Here is a 17,709-nt window from a genome sequence, read left to right as displayed (position 1 = left end):
TGAGTCTAGATAGAGTGTAATTGGAGATGGCAGAATCAACAACAGCTGCCATGGGAAAGAGAGAAAAACACGGAAAAAAAGAGTGAAAAAAATGGGGACGGGGGTTCAGGATTTTACTCTAGGTCAATCCAGGTATTAGATGGTGCATCAAAGGGTAGGATTTTCTGGTATCAAATGACAGAATTGAATGTTACAGAGAAGTTTCTACCTAAGGGAATTGGTCGATGGCAGTTCACTACACATCAAAAATAGAACAAGCAAAGGGCACTCGAGCAGCATGCCTCACGTTTCACACTAAGAATTGTGTCCCAGTACTTCCGACTGAAGAAACAGATATTGGTATAATGGCGCTACATGTCACTAAAACTAGGGGTCATAATCTCAGAATAAGGGGCCGCCCATTTAAAACTGAGACGAGGAGAAATTTCTTCTCTCAGAGGGCTGTAAATCTGTGGAATTCTCTGCCCCAGAGAGCTGTGGAGGCTGGGTCATTGAATATATTTAAGGTGGAGATAGACAGATTTTTGAGCGATAAGGGAATAAAGGGTTATGGGGAGCAGGCAGGGAAGTGGAGCTGATCCATGATCAGATCAGCCATGATCACATTGAATGGCAGATCAGGCTCGAGGGGCTAAATGGCCTAATCCTGCTTCTATTTCTTATGTTCTTGTGTTCTTATTGCAACCTTTCTTTTCTTTCTCTAGCTTATCGATACTAATAAAAAAGAAAAAATTGCATTTGATAGCACCTTTTATGATCGCAGGAATTCCCAAGGCACTTTACAATCAATGAAGTACTTTTTAAAGTGCAGTCAGAGCTGTAATGGAGGAAGCGTGCCGTATGGTCAGTGCTCCTCTGTCATTTCCTCTCTTGTTCCTCCCAAGCTTCAAATATGCAACCTTCTATTTAATTATTTCTCTCTGCATCCTCACTTGATTGGCCTCCCACATACTACCTTCCATAAACTTGAGACCATCCAAAACTCTGCTGCCCGTGTCCTAACTCGCACCAAGTCCTGTTCACCCATCACCCACTGATCTCGCTGACCTACATTGGCACCCGGTCCAACAAAGCCTTGGTTTTAAAATTCTCATCCTGTTTTCACATCCCTCCACGAACTCGCCCCTCCCTACCTCTGTAATCTTCTTCGGCAGCAACAACCCTCCCAGATCTCTGCGCTCCACCATTGACGGCTGTGCCAAGGCCTCATGCCCTGGAATTCCCTCCCTCTCTACCTCTCTCTCCTGCTTTACTACACTCCTCAACACCCACCTCTCCTATTATCTCCTTATGTGGCTCAGTTCAAATCATGTTTGATAATTGCTCCTGTGAAGCACCTTGGGACGTTTTTCTATGTTAAAGGCACTATATAAATATAAATGTTGTTGTTTAATCAATACTCATCATGCAGTGCCTCAAAACCGTGGCACTCATTAATTCCCTCAGTCTTTTCTTCTACCTACAACCTTTAAGCCTTTGAAACAGAAGCTTAGCATTGTCTAACCACTGCTCTGATTTACCTCATTTTTTTTTTCAGCCTTAGCACAACCTCCATTTGGGGCCCTTGCTTCACTTTCTCAATAGTAATTAAAAATAAGATACCTAACAATAAAACATGTTTCAATTAGCTTCAATTAGAGTGAATGTTATTAGTTGTGTACTAAAATCCCTCCACTCAGTGTAAGTGGGGGGAAAAGATGACTGCAACCACTTATTGCCTCCGTTTTATTCCTTGTTGCACTTTCATTTACTTCAAAAGCTTAATTGCTCAACAAGAAAAAAAATCCATTTTGATAATGCGCTGAAGGAACGGCCATTTCACACTGTAAGCGTGATGCCCCCGTATCTCAGACTCCAGAAACAGACATTTGTGCAATGACAGTGTGCTCAAGGGGATCATCAACCTTTCAGTCAACCAGTGAAAATGGTCTCCGAACCGCCATAAATTATGTTGCAAGATAACTATTATTGGAGAAAAAGGTTAAAGTTCAATTAAAAGGATTATTGATGAGAAACAATGCCATTTCTCTGCAGTGCTTGGGTTCAAGACAGGAACAATTCAGACTGCATTCTTTTTTATTTCATTCACAATTTGTTTCTGCTTCCAACATTTGTTTAAATATATATAAATATATCGAGAGATATAGATATATACATATAGATATATCCATATAGATAAATATATACATGAGTCGATATAGGATGGTACCAGCATTTCATGCTAAGTACTGTAATTATTTGCATCGGTTTGAGCCAGAGGGTTTTAATTTTAAAAAAATGTGTATGTATTTTTCGATGTCCATCCAATTTGAATTCCGGGGGATGAGAATTTCCTCAGAGCTGCTCCTGCTCTGCCAGTGTGGCTTTGCCGAATGTGCTGTGGAAATCCCATTTATGTATGTAAAGAGGATTTTGGCCTTTCAATTGAAATAAAAATCGGGAGAAATGTAAAACAGGCTGATGATTGCTATTGCCCATTTTATACTGTCGCACTGAGTCAAAGGTCTACCCCGCAGTGTTTTACTCATCTTATTCTTATGCTGTATTATTGCTACCTCACAAACAACTAATATTTGTTCCTTATCCAAAGATCAGCTCTTCAATTTTCACATCATTTTGTACATGGTGAAAGGCACTTGTATTTATCGGTTTTAAAACCTGCTAACTACAATACAATACATTGGCGGCACATTTTGCTAACGGTCAAAAAATCTCTCAAGGTCATTCAACAAATGTGACCTCCAGTGCAGATCATCTCCTGCGATTCAGTCACGCTCCCCCCGTGATTTCTGGACCATTAGTTAATAAGCTCAAGTGGAAAAACAGGGAACTCAGGATTCTGGTAAATTGGACACTGGCCTTTTCCCGCTGGGACCTGGGTTTCAAATACATCCCTGCACTGATCAAAAGAACTTCTCCGTCACATTCGGGGAGGTCATCGGAGTCTGACCTGCAGATTTGAAGAGAAACCTGCTGGCTTGGTGTGGGTGTCCTTGGCAATTAAAAATGGCATGTTGCTCAGGTCAGGGCAGGGAAGGACTGAGTAAATATACCGATCCATTTTAATTGCCGCCCCGCCTGGTGGAAACTAGAAACAAAATTTAGAGTTAGAATAGAAGCCAGTGGGGTCGAAATTTAGTCGCGCCCCGTTTGGTAAAACAGCTCAGCTGTGGTCAGTGCTGTTGGCTGTTGCTTTCTTCTTTAGATGTACCAGCTGTCCCATTGTGGTTGTTACTTAAACCTGATCCAAGACCATACAAATGTCCACAGTACTTTGTGTCACCACTGTTGTCTTCAAAAAATAACTCTCTCATTCTGAAGAGTTCCATTTGGGGGCAGTAACCGAGGTGAGGCAGGACTTCCTGCGCCCGGCTGCACAATTGGGGTTACCATACCTGAGAGGGAGTGGAGCACTATGTCGGGCGCTCCACTTCCTCTCGGGGGCGGGTCCGTGGCGCTGAGCGCGGGAGATTTCCAGCGCTTTGCGGAGCGCTGGCGGGAGCACAGGACCCTCTCCTTCGGCTAAAGGGGAGGATCCGCTGCGAGCTCGGCAGTGGGGTGAGGGGCCGCCACTCACCGGGTAGCGGGGTGCCATGGCAGCAGCCCAGCACAGAGGTGGAGCGCTGGGCTGCAACGTCGCAGCACAGACCCCGCAAATTCGCCAATTCAAGGCCGCGACCGGTAAGTTGGCCTTGGAAAAGAAATGGCCTCGTGCACCTCCCCTTTAATTTTCGTCCTGCGAGCGGAGCGTGGCCCGGTTCATGACCCACGAGGCTGGCGCACACATCGCCCACGGAGGCCACACGGGGCGCTACCGAGGTTCTGCTGCGGGGCGAAAATGGGCCACTGCGTACGGCGATGACATCACCCTCGCCAGCGCGGCGGCCCGGGGCGATGCCGTTTTTTGTCTCCACCAACTCACGTCGAATTTCATGGGAGACGGTTGTGGCCTTATGCCCCAGCGAGAAATCGTTTGTGCCCCGTTAACGCCCCGGGGAATGGCAAATTTTCCTGACACATCTCCCTTGTGTCCACCAATCCGATTGGTTCCTGTCTGAACTTGTCTGATTTATTAATTACGTGGTTGACTCTTAACTGCCCTCTGAAGTGGCCCAGCAAGCAACTCAGTTGTATCAAATTCTACCACGACTTTCTCAAGGCAATTAGGCATGTGAACACTGTCACCTCCAAGTTACACACCATCCAGACTCAGACATATAACGTCGTTCCTTCCCTGGGTTAGAATACCTACCTAACTGCACTGTGGGAGAACCTTCACCACATGGATTGCAGTGGTTCAAGAAAGCGGTTCACCACCACCTTCTCCAGGGCAATTAGGGAGGGGCAATATATGCCGGCCCTGCCAGCCACCTCCAATTTCGGAGAATGAACATAACAAATCCTCACGGGTTATTCATGAATATCGGATATCACTACCGGTCTCTGTAAGGCTAGAAATTTGCTATCGCCCTACTTTGAGGTGGTGATGCTGCTGGGGTGCTACCTTTAGCGCCGGGCAATGTGGCCCAAAGTGAGATATTCAGTTGTATCGCCGCAAGAGGAGAGTGGAGCGCTAAAGGAAGTGTTGCATAATCCTCTTAGGGTGCTAAAGGCCTATCGCGAAGCGGTGGTGCTTCACAAGTTGAGGCGCAAGGGTACCGTACCGGCATCCCAGCGCCTGAAGAGGAGGTGAGGTCGACCATGTGAAACCTGCAAAAAAAATGGAAGGAAGGCTGCCAACAGCCTTCCGCAGGTCAGAGAGGTAATTGTTAAAAATTTGGCTCTCAACACTTCATTCCCTGCGATATTGCCCCAGAACAATTTCAAAATTTATGGACAAGAAGACATGAATAAACTTGCAAAATGGGCCTGTAATTGACAAATGAGCTTCAATATAGACACGTGTAAGATAGCACATTTCGGTCGGAAAAATAAGGAGGCCACGTATTCCTTGGGAAATAAGGGGCTGAAATTGCCCCTCAGCCCGATTGTGGGCGGTGACCTTCCGGGGCCAGGATGTTTATCGCCCTGCCTGGAAATTCCTCCCCCGACGCAGAATTGGGCCATGCGCCCCACAGAGGAAGCAGAGAGCTGACGTGCTACAATGCCCCCCCACTCCCCCACCGCCCCTCCGCCTTCATGTAAAGTGGAGGACCACTGCACCCTTTGCAGGCCTTTTGCTGGTCACCCAAAACGGTGTGCCAGGCTGCACGATGGCGGGCCGGTCACGCACAGGCTGCCATTGTCAGGCAGACGCAAGAGTCGGTCGCCAAATAATAATGGTGGCCCATGGCGCCCCAGTGTTGGTCCGGTGGTAATTTCCCCCCTGGGGCGCAAAGGGGTTGGCGCGGTGATGTCATCGCCAGGGCTGCCAGGACAGGCCCCCCCCCCGCCCCCACCAAAGCCTCTGGAACAATTTCTCAGGGGGCGGTAGTGCCGCCTCCCCCCGGGCAAAAACGGCATTGCACACCCCAGCGGCACTAACGGGGCTATAAAAAGGGACAATTTATGCCCCTGTGTCTAAATGGGATAGAGGAGCAAAGGGATACAGGGTTACAAATACAAAAATCACTCCACGTAGAAACACAGGTTAATAAAGCCATAAAAAAACAAACCAAGCACTGGTGATCATTTCTAGAATTGAAAAGCATAGCAGTTATGTTAAACTAATATAGGACCTTGGTTAGCCCACACTATGATCCGTTCTGGTCATATTACAAAAAGGATATAGAGGCACAGGAGAAGGGGCAAAAAGGATTTACTGGAATGATATCAGAACTGAGAGGTTATACATATCAGGAAAGATTGAACATGCTGGGGACCTTTCCTCGAGAACAGAGAAGGCTGAGAGGTGAGCTGATCGAGGTCTTTAAGATTATGAATGGGTTTGTTAGGGCATGTTTTCCATTTGCAGGTGAGACCAGAACTAAGAGCCATAAATGTAAGATAGTCACTAATAAATCCACTAAGGAATGCAGGAGAAATCGTTTACCCATTTGGGACTATGACCATAAAATCAAGAACAAACACAAAGTGGTTAATCTCAATGTCACGCGATACAGCCGCGCGATCGTGGTACACCGGGTTTCTACATGATCATTGAGATCTGGAGAGCCTGGTTTTGAGTGCTCTCTTCATTAACAATTCTGCAGGGGGAACACCAGTAAGCGAGTGTGGTCGCGTCTGGTAGCTGAGCAGGGAACCGACCGACACGCGTTTCAAGCCCTGCTTGATAGTTTAGACTGCCCGCTCCGCTTGACCATTGGATGCGGGCTTAAACGGGGCAGACCTGACATGCTTGATGCCATTACGGGTCAGGAACTCGTTGAATTCCGAGCTGGTGAAACATAATCCATTGTCACTAACAAGGACGTCGGGCAAACCATGGGTGGCGAACATGGCCCGGAGGCTTTCAATGGTGGCAGTGGATGTACACGATGACATTATTGTACATTCAATCCATTTAGAGTAAGTGTCCACTGCTACTAGGAACATCTTTCCTAGAAAGGGGCCAGCAAAATCTACGTGGACCCTGGATCACGGTTTGGAGGGCCATGACCACAGGCTCAGTGGGGCCTCCCTTGGTGCATTGTTCAACTGTGAGCAACTGTTAAATTGGTGTACATGTGACTCCAATTCCGAGTCAATGCCGGGCCACCAAACGTGCGACCTGGCGATAGCTTTCATCATGACTATGCCTGGGTGGGTACTGTGTAGGTCGCGTATAAATGTTTCCCTGCCTTTTTTTGGCAAAACCACGCAATTCCCCCTGAGGAGACAATCCGAATGGATGGACATTTTATCCTTGCATTGGTAAAAAGGCTTAATTTCATCTTGCATTTCCCCAGGAACAACCGATCAGCTCCCATTAAGGATGCAGTTTTTTACTAGTGATAGCACCTGGTCCTGGCTAGTCCAGGTCCTGATCTGGCGAGCCATGACGGGTGACCCCTCGCACTCAAAAACATCCATTACAAGAAGCAAGTCTGCGGGTTGTGCCATTTCCACCCCGGTGGTGGGCAATGGTAGCTGACTGAGGGCATCAGCACAGTTCTCAGTGTCTGGTCTGTGGCGGATTACATAATCATACACAGATAATGTTAGTGCCCATCTTTGGATATGGAATGAAGCATTGGTGTTAATACCTTTGCTTTCTGAAAACAACAAAATGAGCGGTTTGTGGTCGGTTTCGAGCTGGAATCAGAGTCCAAATAGGTATTGGTGCATTTTCTTAACCCCGTATGCGCATGCTAATGCTTCTTTCCCAACCATACTGTCAGCTCTTTCAGCCTTAGATAAACTTCTGGACGTATATGCAACTGATTGCAGTTTGCCTGACACATTGGCTTGCTGTAACACACAACCGGCCACGTACGAAGATGCATCATAAGCTAGTACTAAACGTTTACAATACAAGTAACTTGTTAGAACATAGTAGGTTTCTGGCCTTATTAAAGGCTGTCTCTTGAGATTTACCCCAAACCCAGTCATCACCCTTACATAGCAATAAATGCAACGGTTCCAACAAAGTGCTCAACCCCGGTAGAAAGTTACCAAAATAGTTAAGGAGTCCCAGGAACGAACGCAGCTCCGTCACATTCTATGGTCTGCGTGCATTCTTGATGGCCTCCGCCTTGGAGTCTGAGGGTCTGATGCCGTCCGCCGCAATCTTTCTCCCCAGAAATTCGACCTCTGGCGCCAGGAAAACACACTTGGAGCATTTCAGCCTGCGTCCCACTCTGTCCAGTCGCTTGAGAACCTCTTTCGGGTGTTCAAGTGTTCAGTGATGTTGCGACCAGCGATCAGGATGTCATCTTGAGACACCTTGGTGTGCGGAACTGATTTCAGCTGACTCTCCATGTTCCTGTAAAGATGGCTGCAGACGAGCAAATCCCAAAAGGGCATCTGTGGTATATGAACAATCCTTTGTGCATGTTGATGCATGTAAATTTTTTCGAAGGTTGAGCCAGCTCCTGTGTCATGTAAGTGTGGATATCTGAACGGAATATATGGAATTAAGGACAGTAAAGTAAACGGGATATATGAAAATGTATAAGCCATGGAAGAATAGCTGGGAGAATGTCAGATTGCAAATAGTGCAACATCAGCTTAGCTAACAGTCTGTCTCAAGGTTTCAAGTCACTAATCCTGCCAATAATATATAATTGTAACATGAAATACATCTGCAGAATTGCAAGGTCTCAGTAAATAAATAGTCACACCATTAGATTGAAACATTTGGAGGCAATACTTAAGCTTTCAAGAAGAACATCTCATATAGATTGACTAATGAGTGACTGAGTTAGACTGTCAATCCATTTGTATTTTGTTATCTGATTTCAAAACTGTATAACTGTTAACGCTTTACGATGTAACTTCACCTATCCGTAGGGAGTGTGTACGCTCTATCCAGAGAGTATATCTTCTGTCTGATAGGTCTTACTGGCCGGTAATAAAGACTGCTTTGTTCAAAGCACAAGAGGTATTCGACTCAGTAATTTTACTGAACCAGATTGAGGTAAAAGAATCCAGGAATTAACATTTGGTGTCAGAAGTGGGATCTCAACGGACGACTGCCGAAAACTTGCGAATTAAGAGCCAGACTAGCCTTGGATGAGACGAGGGGAAAATGGCCACTGGAGTGAGTATGATTTCAATACTGCTCCAGTTTCCCCCGGTTTCAAAAGTCTGAGGAAAGTTTAGCCACTCGCTGGTTCTCAGGTAGTGTCTGAACGAGATCCAGGACAATCTGGTGAATACCTTTCAAACTTAGAATAGGGATAGAGATAGGGAAATTGTGCGATGACGCAAACCAAGCGGCGACTTGGAAAGGGAAAGATAGTTAGAGCTAGATAGGGATAGATGATCAATCATGGATCCAAAAAAAATTAATAGGAAAGAAAAGAGACTCTTATGAATGTCTGTTTAAATGAGAAATGCTTCTGTGACTTTTACTGTAAAAAAAAGCCGGGGAGTTGTGGTTTGTTTTATCTCAAACAGAATGAAAGTTTGTTTTAACCCTTCGTAGTGTTGTCCTGTATGTGGGAAGTTTAAGAGTGTGAACCTTATTGAATTACGTATATTCGGATGATAAGTTGCGGAGCCAGGAAATGCCCAAAGGATAGATTTGTTAAAAAAGAAAAAATTACATGGTCCCGGTGGTTTTAAAAAAGTTCAGAAAAACTTGTTGAAAGCAAACATTCAGTGAAGGCACAGCAAAACAACTGAGATGGATTCAAAAGGATTTAAAAAAAAAATTATATTAAATAACACGACCTTGAGGCTGGAACAATTGAGATAACGAAAAGCAGTCCACAGCCTACGTGCCAGACTTCTCTCTAGTTATAAAAAAAAAAGTAACGTACTAAATAGGTGCCGAAAGAAAAAGATGTTCTGAGATTTTAAATTATGAAAAATATAAAATCACTCCTGTCCAGTTGACAGAAAAACTCCATTAAATTAGGGCTTTCATTGACTGATTGAATTTAAACTGCGCAGTAACGCGAAAGGATAGGGAAATTTGGAGACTAAAATAAATTAATTGAGGCTCATAAGAAATCAAAATTAGAAAATTAGGCTCACAGGGAATAAAATGGGGATTTAAATAGAGGATAGGTGTTCAACTCAGGTACGACGTCGACCTTGTATATCACTTGGCCCGTCTAGGCTCTGATTGAATTTAAAAAAAAACCCCGCAGCAACTCGGAAGGTAGGGCCGACGCGAACGCGCGGCCGAGAGAAGGGCCGAAGCGAACGCGCAGCGACGTAGACGCGCGGTGACGTAAACGCGCAGTGACGCCGACGCGTAGTGACGCAGAGGCGCAGCAACGCGAATCGCGAAAGTCAGTGCTAATGGCAGTAAGTCTGTAAGTCTTAAAGTGTTTAGAGTTTTAAGTTTAGTATTAAGATCGCGCGGCTATGCGGACCGTGCGGTGATGCGGGTAAGTGTTAGAAGTCTTTGTCTATTTTGTAGATCGCGCGGCTATGCGGACCGTGCGGCGATGCGGGTAAGTGTTTGAAGTAAAGTTAAAGTATCTTAACTCGCGCGGCGACGCGAGCCACGGGTCGACGTGAACTGCGAGGCGACGTGGTAGTTTAGTATTAAGATCGTGCGGCGACGCGGACCGTGCGGTGATGCGGGTAAGTGTTAGATTTGGAGTTAGTTAAAGTCCGTGTTAGTTCTGTAAAGTCTGTGTCTATTTGTAAGTTTGTTTAAATTGCACGACGACACGAACGCGTAGCGACACAGTAATACGAGGGGCAGTGTGAAAATGGGAAATCAGTTAGATAAAACCACGGATGCGGATAGTCCGCTACAAAAGTTATGTGAGGAATTCCCTGAAAGAGCTGAAGACTTTAGAAAATTATCAGGAGCCCTGAACAAATTATTAGGGGATGACCAGTGGCCTCTAAGTGACACTAGAAGCGTAGAGGTAAAAAAAAAAGCACAGGGATTAATTTGGAGAAGGGGACGAGGAAAAGGGGATAAAAAAATTTAATTGCAACCTGGCGACATTATTGTCAGAAATTAAAAGATGCATCACTTCTATCGAGTTGGCAAACAATGCTATTAAATTAGGACTTGCATTGACAGAGGGAACACATGTTAAAACTGTAGACGTCTTTAAAAAAAAAGAATGAATGTGCGCACGAGAAACTTGCTAAGAGATCCTCTGGGACCTCTGAGAAAGGTATTGATCAACTACAAGTTAAAATGGCTGGCTTTGTGTTAACCGAGGCTGATGATGAAATTGATGAGTGGCCACTGACTCAGCGCCCAACGGCGCCTCCCGCACCCCCTGGCCTCTTGCTCCAGTCCTCTTCCCAACACCCTCCACCTAACACTCCAGTAAAAAAGAGTTAGGAACAACCACATATCACCAAAGCAACAAACCCAAACTGACTCCTCATCCTCTGATAGCGATTCGGATCCCCAGTTTACAAGCAATACAGCCGAAAGGACCAGATCTCACACTCGAAAGGGCAGAACTATATCTCAACATCACAAACAGTCCCGTAAATCTTCTAGTCAACCTACCAGTCCAAGTTGTGAAAGACATAGCAAACACCCCCGCCGATCGAGACGCAGAACTGTCAAGCAGTCAGACAGCTCTGAAACATCCTCCGGCCTGGAAATGATTTCCAAGATCCCAAAGTCCCGACACCAATTCCCTGTCAGACCAATGCCAAACCCTGATGCACAACAAGCTGCAGACCACCTCTCTATAGATGTCTGTGATCTTCAAACAACTATTTGATTGCTCACGCTATCCGGACAGATGGAAAGGGCAGTTAGATATTATTGGCAGAAAAAGAAAGGGGAGGGGGGAGGTGCGCCCCCAACCCGGGTCAAAACTGAATACGTGACTAGAAAGGAAGAGCCATCTCGGGAGGAAGGATCAATAGAACCGCAGTGTTGCATACAGGATTGGATGGATAAGCAAGGATACGGTTATACTAAACAACCAAACGGCCCGAGCCCTGCTAATAAACCTCCCTATTGTCCCCGGCATGGTATGGGAAGAGGCCGGGACTGGGTAAGAGGAATTGACTGTTTTAATTGTGGGCAGGAAGGACATTGGAATAAAAATTGCCCCTACCGTCAGCATGGAAAAGGAAGAGGAGGAAGAACAGGGGGGCAAGGGGGGAGAGGAGGATCTTACACTAACTTCTCCCAGAACAACCCCTTTGGTCAATTGTCCCCCGATTGACTACGCAGCTTGATTGTGCAGGGATCCTCCCCGGACGACGAACCCATTCTGAATGAGTGGCAACCCTTTTTGATAGATACGGGAGCCTTCATGTCTTCTGTACAATCAAAGCTTAAACTCCCTGCTTCTACTGAAACACAGGAACTTTCAGGATTCCTGGGACAAATCTCGACATTCCCAGTGTCAGAACCGGTTAAAATGGGTTACCAGGAAGAATCGGTGGAACATCGAGTTGTTATCACAACCAATCTGGACTGTAACTTGATGGCTAGAGACCTCCTTTGCAAATTCCAGTTGCATTTGGAGTGTGGAGATAACGGGATTATTGTAAAACAGGAAACCCTTAAGCGGCAGTATTATACCACTAGAACCCCTCAGTGGTGGTCTCTGGACCTGCCGCAGGCACCCTGTCACGTGACCCTAGCATACGATCCCAGTGGAAAGAATCAGGTCCTGCAGAACTTTTATCAGGATCACGAAGGGGAAGTGAAGGGAATTCTATTAAGGGCTAGAGTGACTGGACTGGAAAGAGAGGCAGATTTTGTGGAAGTGGATAAGAATCTGTGGAAACAGCCCCTAACAATGGCACCGCATATTGCTCGTGAAGTATTAGCCCCTCACCATGCTAAAGATTTGGGAGTTATGGTACACAAGGCCATAGATGAGGCTGACCCTACCAGCCGGGATGTGCAAATCGTAAAACATGGCCGAACAGTCCAATTTAATGGGGACCCCGAGAAAGTATTAACAACTCTATGGCATCATACTGGCTCGGACATACCCGACTATGTGGATCCTCATGTGTGGGCAGAGGACCCCTCCCAAGTGGGTTATACTCCCATTAATTGAGATCCCAGTGCAGGGCAATGTGGACTGGCCCTCTATCCGACAGAACCCACTGAAATCACAGGCAATCCTAAACTGACTTTTCGGCACTGTACTGCAATTAATCCGGCCTGTTTTCTTACTGAGCCACCCCAAGATGAGGAAGAACCCAGTCATGATTGTTTATCTTTAATTTAAGAGGCCACATCAGTCAGGGAAGATTTAGTTGATGTACCAATGGAAGATCCAGACTGTATTCTTACTGAGCCAACCAAAGATGAGGAAGAACCCAGTCATGATTGTTTATGTATGTTGACGGAAGTACTTCTATTAATCCAGAAGATACACGAATCTCAGGATACGCCATAGTAAACCAGGAGAATCAGGTCTTGGAATCTGCCACTTTGAAACCGCCTATTCTGCTCAACAAGCTGAACTATTCGCCCTCACCCGAGCCTGCATCTTGGCCAAAGATCTCAAAGTCAATATCTATACCGACTCTAGGTATGCCTTTGGGGTGGCGCATGATTTCGGACAATTATGGAAAAATAGGGGATTCCTAACCTCACAAGGGAATGAGATATCTCAAACAGCTAGTATCTGATTTGTTGCAAGCCCTCATGTTCCCCAAACGCATTGCCATTGTACCAAGAGGCCAAACAGGCCTCTCGTAACCAACAGATGGTAGTGCCCAAAATTATGAGTCAGATTAAAAATCCTGCAAAGGATAAGTTAGCCTCGGAAAAACCAATGCCAACCATCCAAGATGTTATAAAAGCACAGGGGGACGCTCCTGAAAAAGATAAACTGTTGTGGAAATATTATGCATGTACTTATGACAATGTTTCTAAACTCTGGACCACTCCCGCGGAACAGACTTGCATGTCTGACGAGTTGGCTTCATGGGTTATAGAATGTCTGCATTTTGCTACTCATTGTGGAGCAAGGGCAACAAGTGATACGCTTTTGGCTACTTGGTGGCACCCTAAACTCCAGGCGCTCACCCAGAACATCAGTAGTCGTTGCCTGGTTGGCCAGCAACATATTCCAGGGAAGGGAGTCCCCTGTGATTGGGGTAAAACGCCCCTACCCGAAGGTCCCTTTGAGACATTTTAGTTGAACTACATTGAGTTGCAAAAAGTTCAGTGTTACAGATATGTGTTAGTAATAGTAGATGTGTTTAGCAGATGGATTGAAGCCTACCCTAACCTGGACAATAAGACTCAGACTGTTGTTAAGGTGTTAATGAGGGAAATTGTTCCTAGATATGAGATCTCAGCTAGACTGATGACCACCTATGTTCTTTCTCTGACTCAGGCTCTGCGACTAGTTCACAACCAGGTTCAAGATGCTCACCTCGACCTCCCAGTTTTACCCGAATAGTCCCTCGTGGCACCAGGGAAGTATGGATTCGGAAGGGATTAGAGCCACAATAGGAGGGGCCTTTTTAGGTGTCACTCACTACCCCCACTGCAGCCAAGGTTGAGGGGAAAAGTGCCTGGGTTCACCTGCACCACTGCAAGCTCATCACCATTTAAACAAATCTTGCTGGTTAGTCTAATTCCTGTTTCTGTTCCAGATCTCCTCCTCCCTATAGCTGAACAATGCAGTTAAAGGAGGATCAGTTTGAACTCTTACCTGTCAGACAGCCAAATACACTGACGGAAACCTGAAGGGAAACGTGAAAACAGAACTCTTTTTATCAGCTAAATAATTGGACTATTTATAAGATGAGACTGTGTCTGTATGCTACGGTCTGCATAATAGTGTTGATATATGACAGTTTTGGTGCACGGGAAGGAAGACAAAGGCGAGAGCTCCATGTAAACACCTTTTTGTATATGTCTTACGTTTATGCGGAAAAAGGGCACTTCACTAGATGCTGGGTGTGTTCACATATCCCTATACATTCCAAAGGGGGAATTCCTTTGCGCACCGTTCCCCTGACCCTAACTGAGACTGTTAGATGGATTCAAAGAAACGATATTGGAACAGGTAGCTAACCGCACTGCTGAGGCTCTGGAGGGCATCACAGCTGAAATGGTAGCGATAAGGACCGTAGCATTACAAAACCGAATGGCCCTCGATTACCTGTTAGCTGAGAAAGGGGGAACGTGTGCCCTGATAGGATCTGAATGTTGCACTTACATTCCTGATAGTTCAGAAAACATAACCCACCTTGCCGATCACATAAGGAGGGAGGTGAAAAAGTTATCCACACCAGCAAAAGAACTTAGCAGGTTTGATTGGTTTCTGGGTGGATCTTGGAGATCCTATCTAATACATGGGGCAATTGTTCTCATCATAATAATTACCTGCTGTTTGATTGTTGGTTGCCTTAACCTCTGCTGTAAAGCAATGACAAGGTTAGCAGACCCTCTTGTGGTCAAGGGTTCCCGGGTTATGATCCAACAAACTAGAGAACTACTCAACAATGCAATACTCATAGAATGATCCTAAATGTTATCATAGAATGATAAAAGGGGGGATGTGGATATCTGAACGGAATATATGGAATTAAGGACAGTAAAGTAAACGGGATATATGAAAATGTATAAGCCATGGAAGAATAGCTGGGAGAATGTCAGATTGCAAATAGTGCAACATCAGCTTAGCTAACAGTCTGTCTCAAGGTTTCAAGTCACTAATCCTGCCAATAATATATAATTGTAACATGAAATACATCTGCAGAATTGCAAGGTCTCAGTAAATAAATAGTCACACCATTAGATTGAAACATTTGGAGGCAATACTTAAGCTTTCAAGAAGAACATCTCATATAGATTGACTAATGAGTGACTGAGTTAGACTGTCAATCCATTTGTATTTTGTTATCTGATTTCAAAACTGTATAACTGTTAACGCTTTACGATGTAACTTCACCTATCCGTAGGGAGTGTGTACGCTCTATCCAGAGAGTATATCTTCTGTCTGATAGGTCTTACTGGCCGGTAATAAAGACTGCTTTGTTCAAAGCACAAGAGGTATTCGACTCAGTAATTTTACTGAACCAGATTGAGGTAAAAGAATCCAGGAATTAACATTAGCAGAGCCAGCTTGGTGAACGACCTCCCTCCTGCTAGCATTACCAACAGGTCATCCGCTTTGGGTAGTGGGTACTGGTCCTGTATCGAAACTGGGTTGATCGTTACCTTGTAGTGCCCGCAGATTCTGACCGTCCCATCGCTTTTTAACACCGGAACAATTGGACTGACCCACTCGTTTAACGCGACTGGCGATATGATTCCCTCTTGTTGAAGTCTGTCCAGCTCGATCTCGACTTTTTCTCGCATCATGTATGGAACCGCTCGGGCCTTGTGATGAATGGGTCGTTCATCAGGGACTCGATGGATCTGCACTTTGGCGCCTGTGAAGTTGCCGATGCCTGGCTCAAATAACGCCGGGAATTTGTTTAGCACTTAGGCGCACAAGGCATCCACCGAAGACAATGCTTTGATATCGTCCCAGTTCCATCGGATCTTTCCTAGCCAGCTTCTGCCGAACAGCGTTAGCCATCACCTGGTACAATCCATAGTGATAAATCATGCACAGTTCCATCGTACGATACCTTCACTGCCGCACTGCCAATGACTGGTATGAGCTCTTTGGTGTAAGTGTGCAGCTTTGTGTGAATCGGGCTTAGTTTTGGCCTTTGAGCCTTGTTGCCCCACAGTTTCTCAAAAGCCTTCTGGCGCATAATTGACTGACTCGCCCCCGTGTCCAATTCCATGGAAACTGGAATGCTGTTTAGTTTGACTTTCAACATTATTGGAGGGCTTTTGGTGGTGAAGGTGTGTATCCCGTACAGTTCCTCTTCAGCCTCGGGTTGTCTCTCTTACTCGCTCAGCATGATCCACGCCGGATCGGTCATCTGCTGCCCAACTCTGCCACATGGTGAGTCGCAGTCCGTTTGCACATTTGCTGGAGGTGCCCCATTGTTCCACAGCCCTTGCACACATAGTGCTTGAATCGACATTCATCGGCTCGATGATTACCCCCGCAGCGCCAACATGGTGTTAATGGATTCGCAATCACGCCCCACGGCGGACTCTGAGTCATCCTAGGTCTGGCCTGTGCAGGCGTGTAGGCCCTGCCATGTGCAGTTCTGCCTGCTGAAGGCGTTATTTTATGCACAGTACTTGCCGGTGAGCTTTGATGCTGCAAAGATATCTGTTTAGTGTTATCGAATGTGGACATGAAAGCCTGGGCCTTCGTGATGGCCTTGCTCAGATCTAGGGAGTCGGCAGACAGCAGTTTGCGAAGAATGACCTCATGGCCGATTCCAAGCATGAAAAAGTACCGCAACATTTCCCCCAAAAATCCAGTAAATTCGCACGGTCCTGCAAGGCATCTTAGGTCGGCGACATAGCTCGCCACGTCCTGGCCCTTGGAGCGACGGTGCGTATAAAAGCGATACCTGGCCATTAAGCTGCTCTCCTTCGGCTTGAGGTATTCCCGAACCAGCGTGCACACTCTGCATATGTCTTGTCTGTTGGTTTTGTCAGTGCTAGCAGATTTTTGATGAGGCCATATATCGTGGACCCACAAACGGTGAGGAGAATCGTCCTGCGCTTGATTGCGTTACTGTCCTTATCCAGCTTGTTGGCCACGAAGTACTGGTCAAGACACTCAAAGAAGGTTTCCCAATCATCACCCTCAACAAATCTCTCAAGAATACCAACGGCAGCCATAACCTTTTGAAAGTTTGTGATCTGTTACTCGTCACTGATTGTTATGTTCAGAATAACTCCAGAAGACTGCATGCTGTAAGCTCAAACCATTGTGACCTTGGTCTCTTTAATCTAACTCCAGAGTGAGGAAGCAGCATGGTGGACTATCTTTTATACCTGCTTGCCCGGGATGTGCAGATGACCCTTAGGTCTCCCACAGGTGCGCCCCCTGGTGGCAAGTCTTACACACTACTAAAGTTTACATACATAACAGACCCCATATGAGAGATAACAACTCAGTTGCCCTGGCTCTTAGCTCCTGCGATCCAATCCCAGATACAGGCAGCGGGCTCGATTTATTGCAAGGGGAGACCTTTAAAGTCTCTCAAGACTTGAATCAGCCGCAACATTCTTTAATGATTTGGAGATGCAGGTGCAAAAATAAACAGGGCTTGACAGGGTAGATGCAGGGAGGATGTTTCCCCTGGCTGGGGAGTCAAGAA

The 17,709-nt window shown here is 45.9% G+C and overlaps 1 protein-coding gene across 3 annotated transcripts in view; it reads left to right on the top strand.

Annotated features, from left to right (window-relative positions):
* The first annotated feature begins 7,991 nt into the window (after positions 1 to 7,991).
* dpp6a (dipeptidyl-peptidase 6a) overlaps positions 7,992 to 17,709 on the top strand; it is an 828,704-nt gene continuing 818,986 nt past the window's right edge. For 2 of the 3 annotated variants that reach the window (XR_011593400.1, XM_070881647.1), the window contains exon 1: positions 7,992 to 10,140. Coding sequence is in view for 2 of the 3 variants with exons in the window: in XM_070881647.1 (XP_070737748.1) it covers positions 10,135 to 10,140 (6 nt within the window). In the remaining variant the exon portion in view is untranslated. The remainder of the gene's footprint in view (positions 10,141 to 17,709) is intronic. The other variant, XM_070881648.1, reaches the window with a different exon arrangement.

Source organism: Pristiophorus japonicus, chromosome 5 (genome assembly GCF_044704955.1).
Source record: "Pristiophorus japonicus isolate sPriJap1 chromosome 5, sPriJap1.hap1, whole genome shotgun sequence".
Classification (NCBI taxonomy): Eukaryota; Metazoa; Chordata; class Chondrichthyes; family Pristiophoridae; genus Pristiophorus; species Pristiophorus japonicus.
This window is presented reverse-complemented; position numbering and strand designations above follow the sequence as displayed.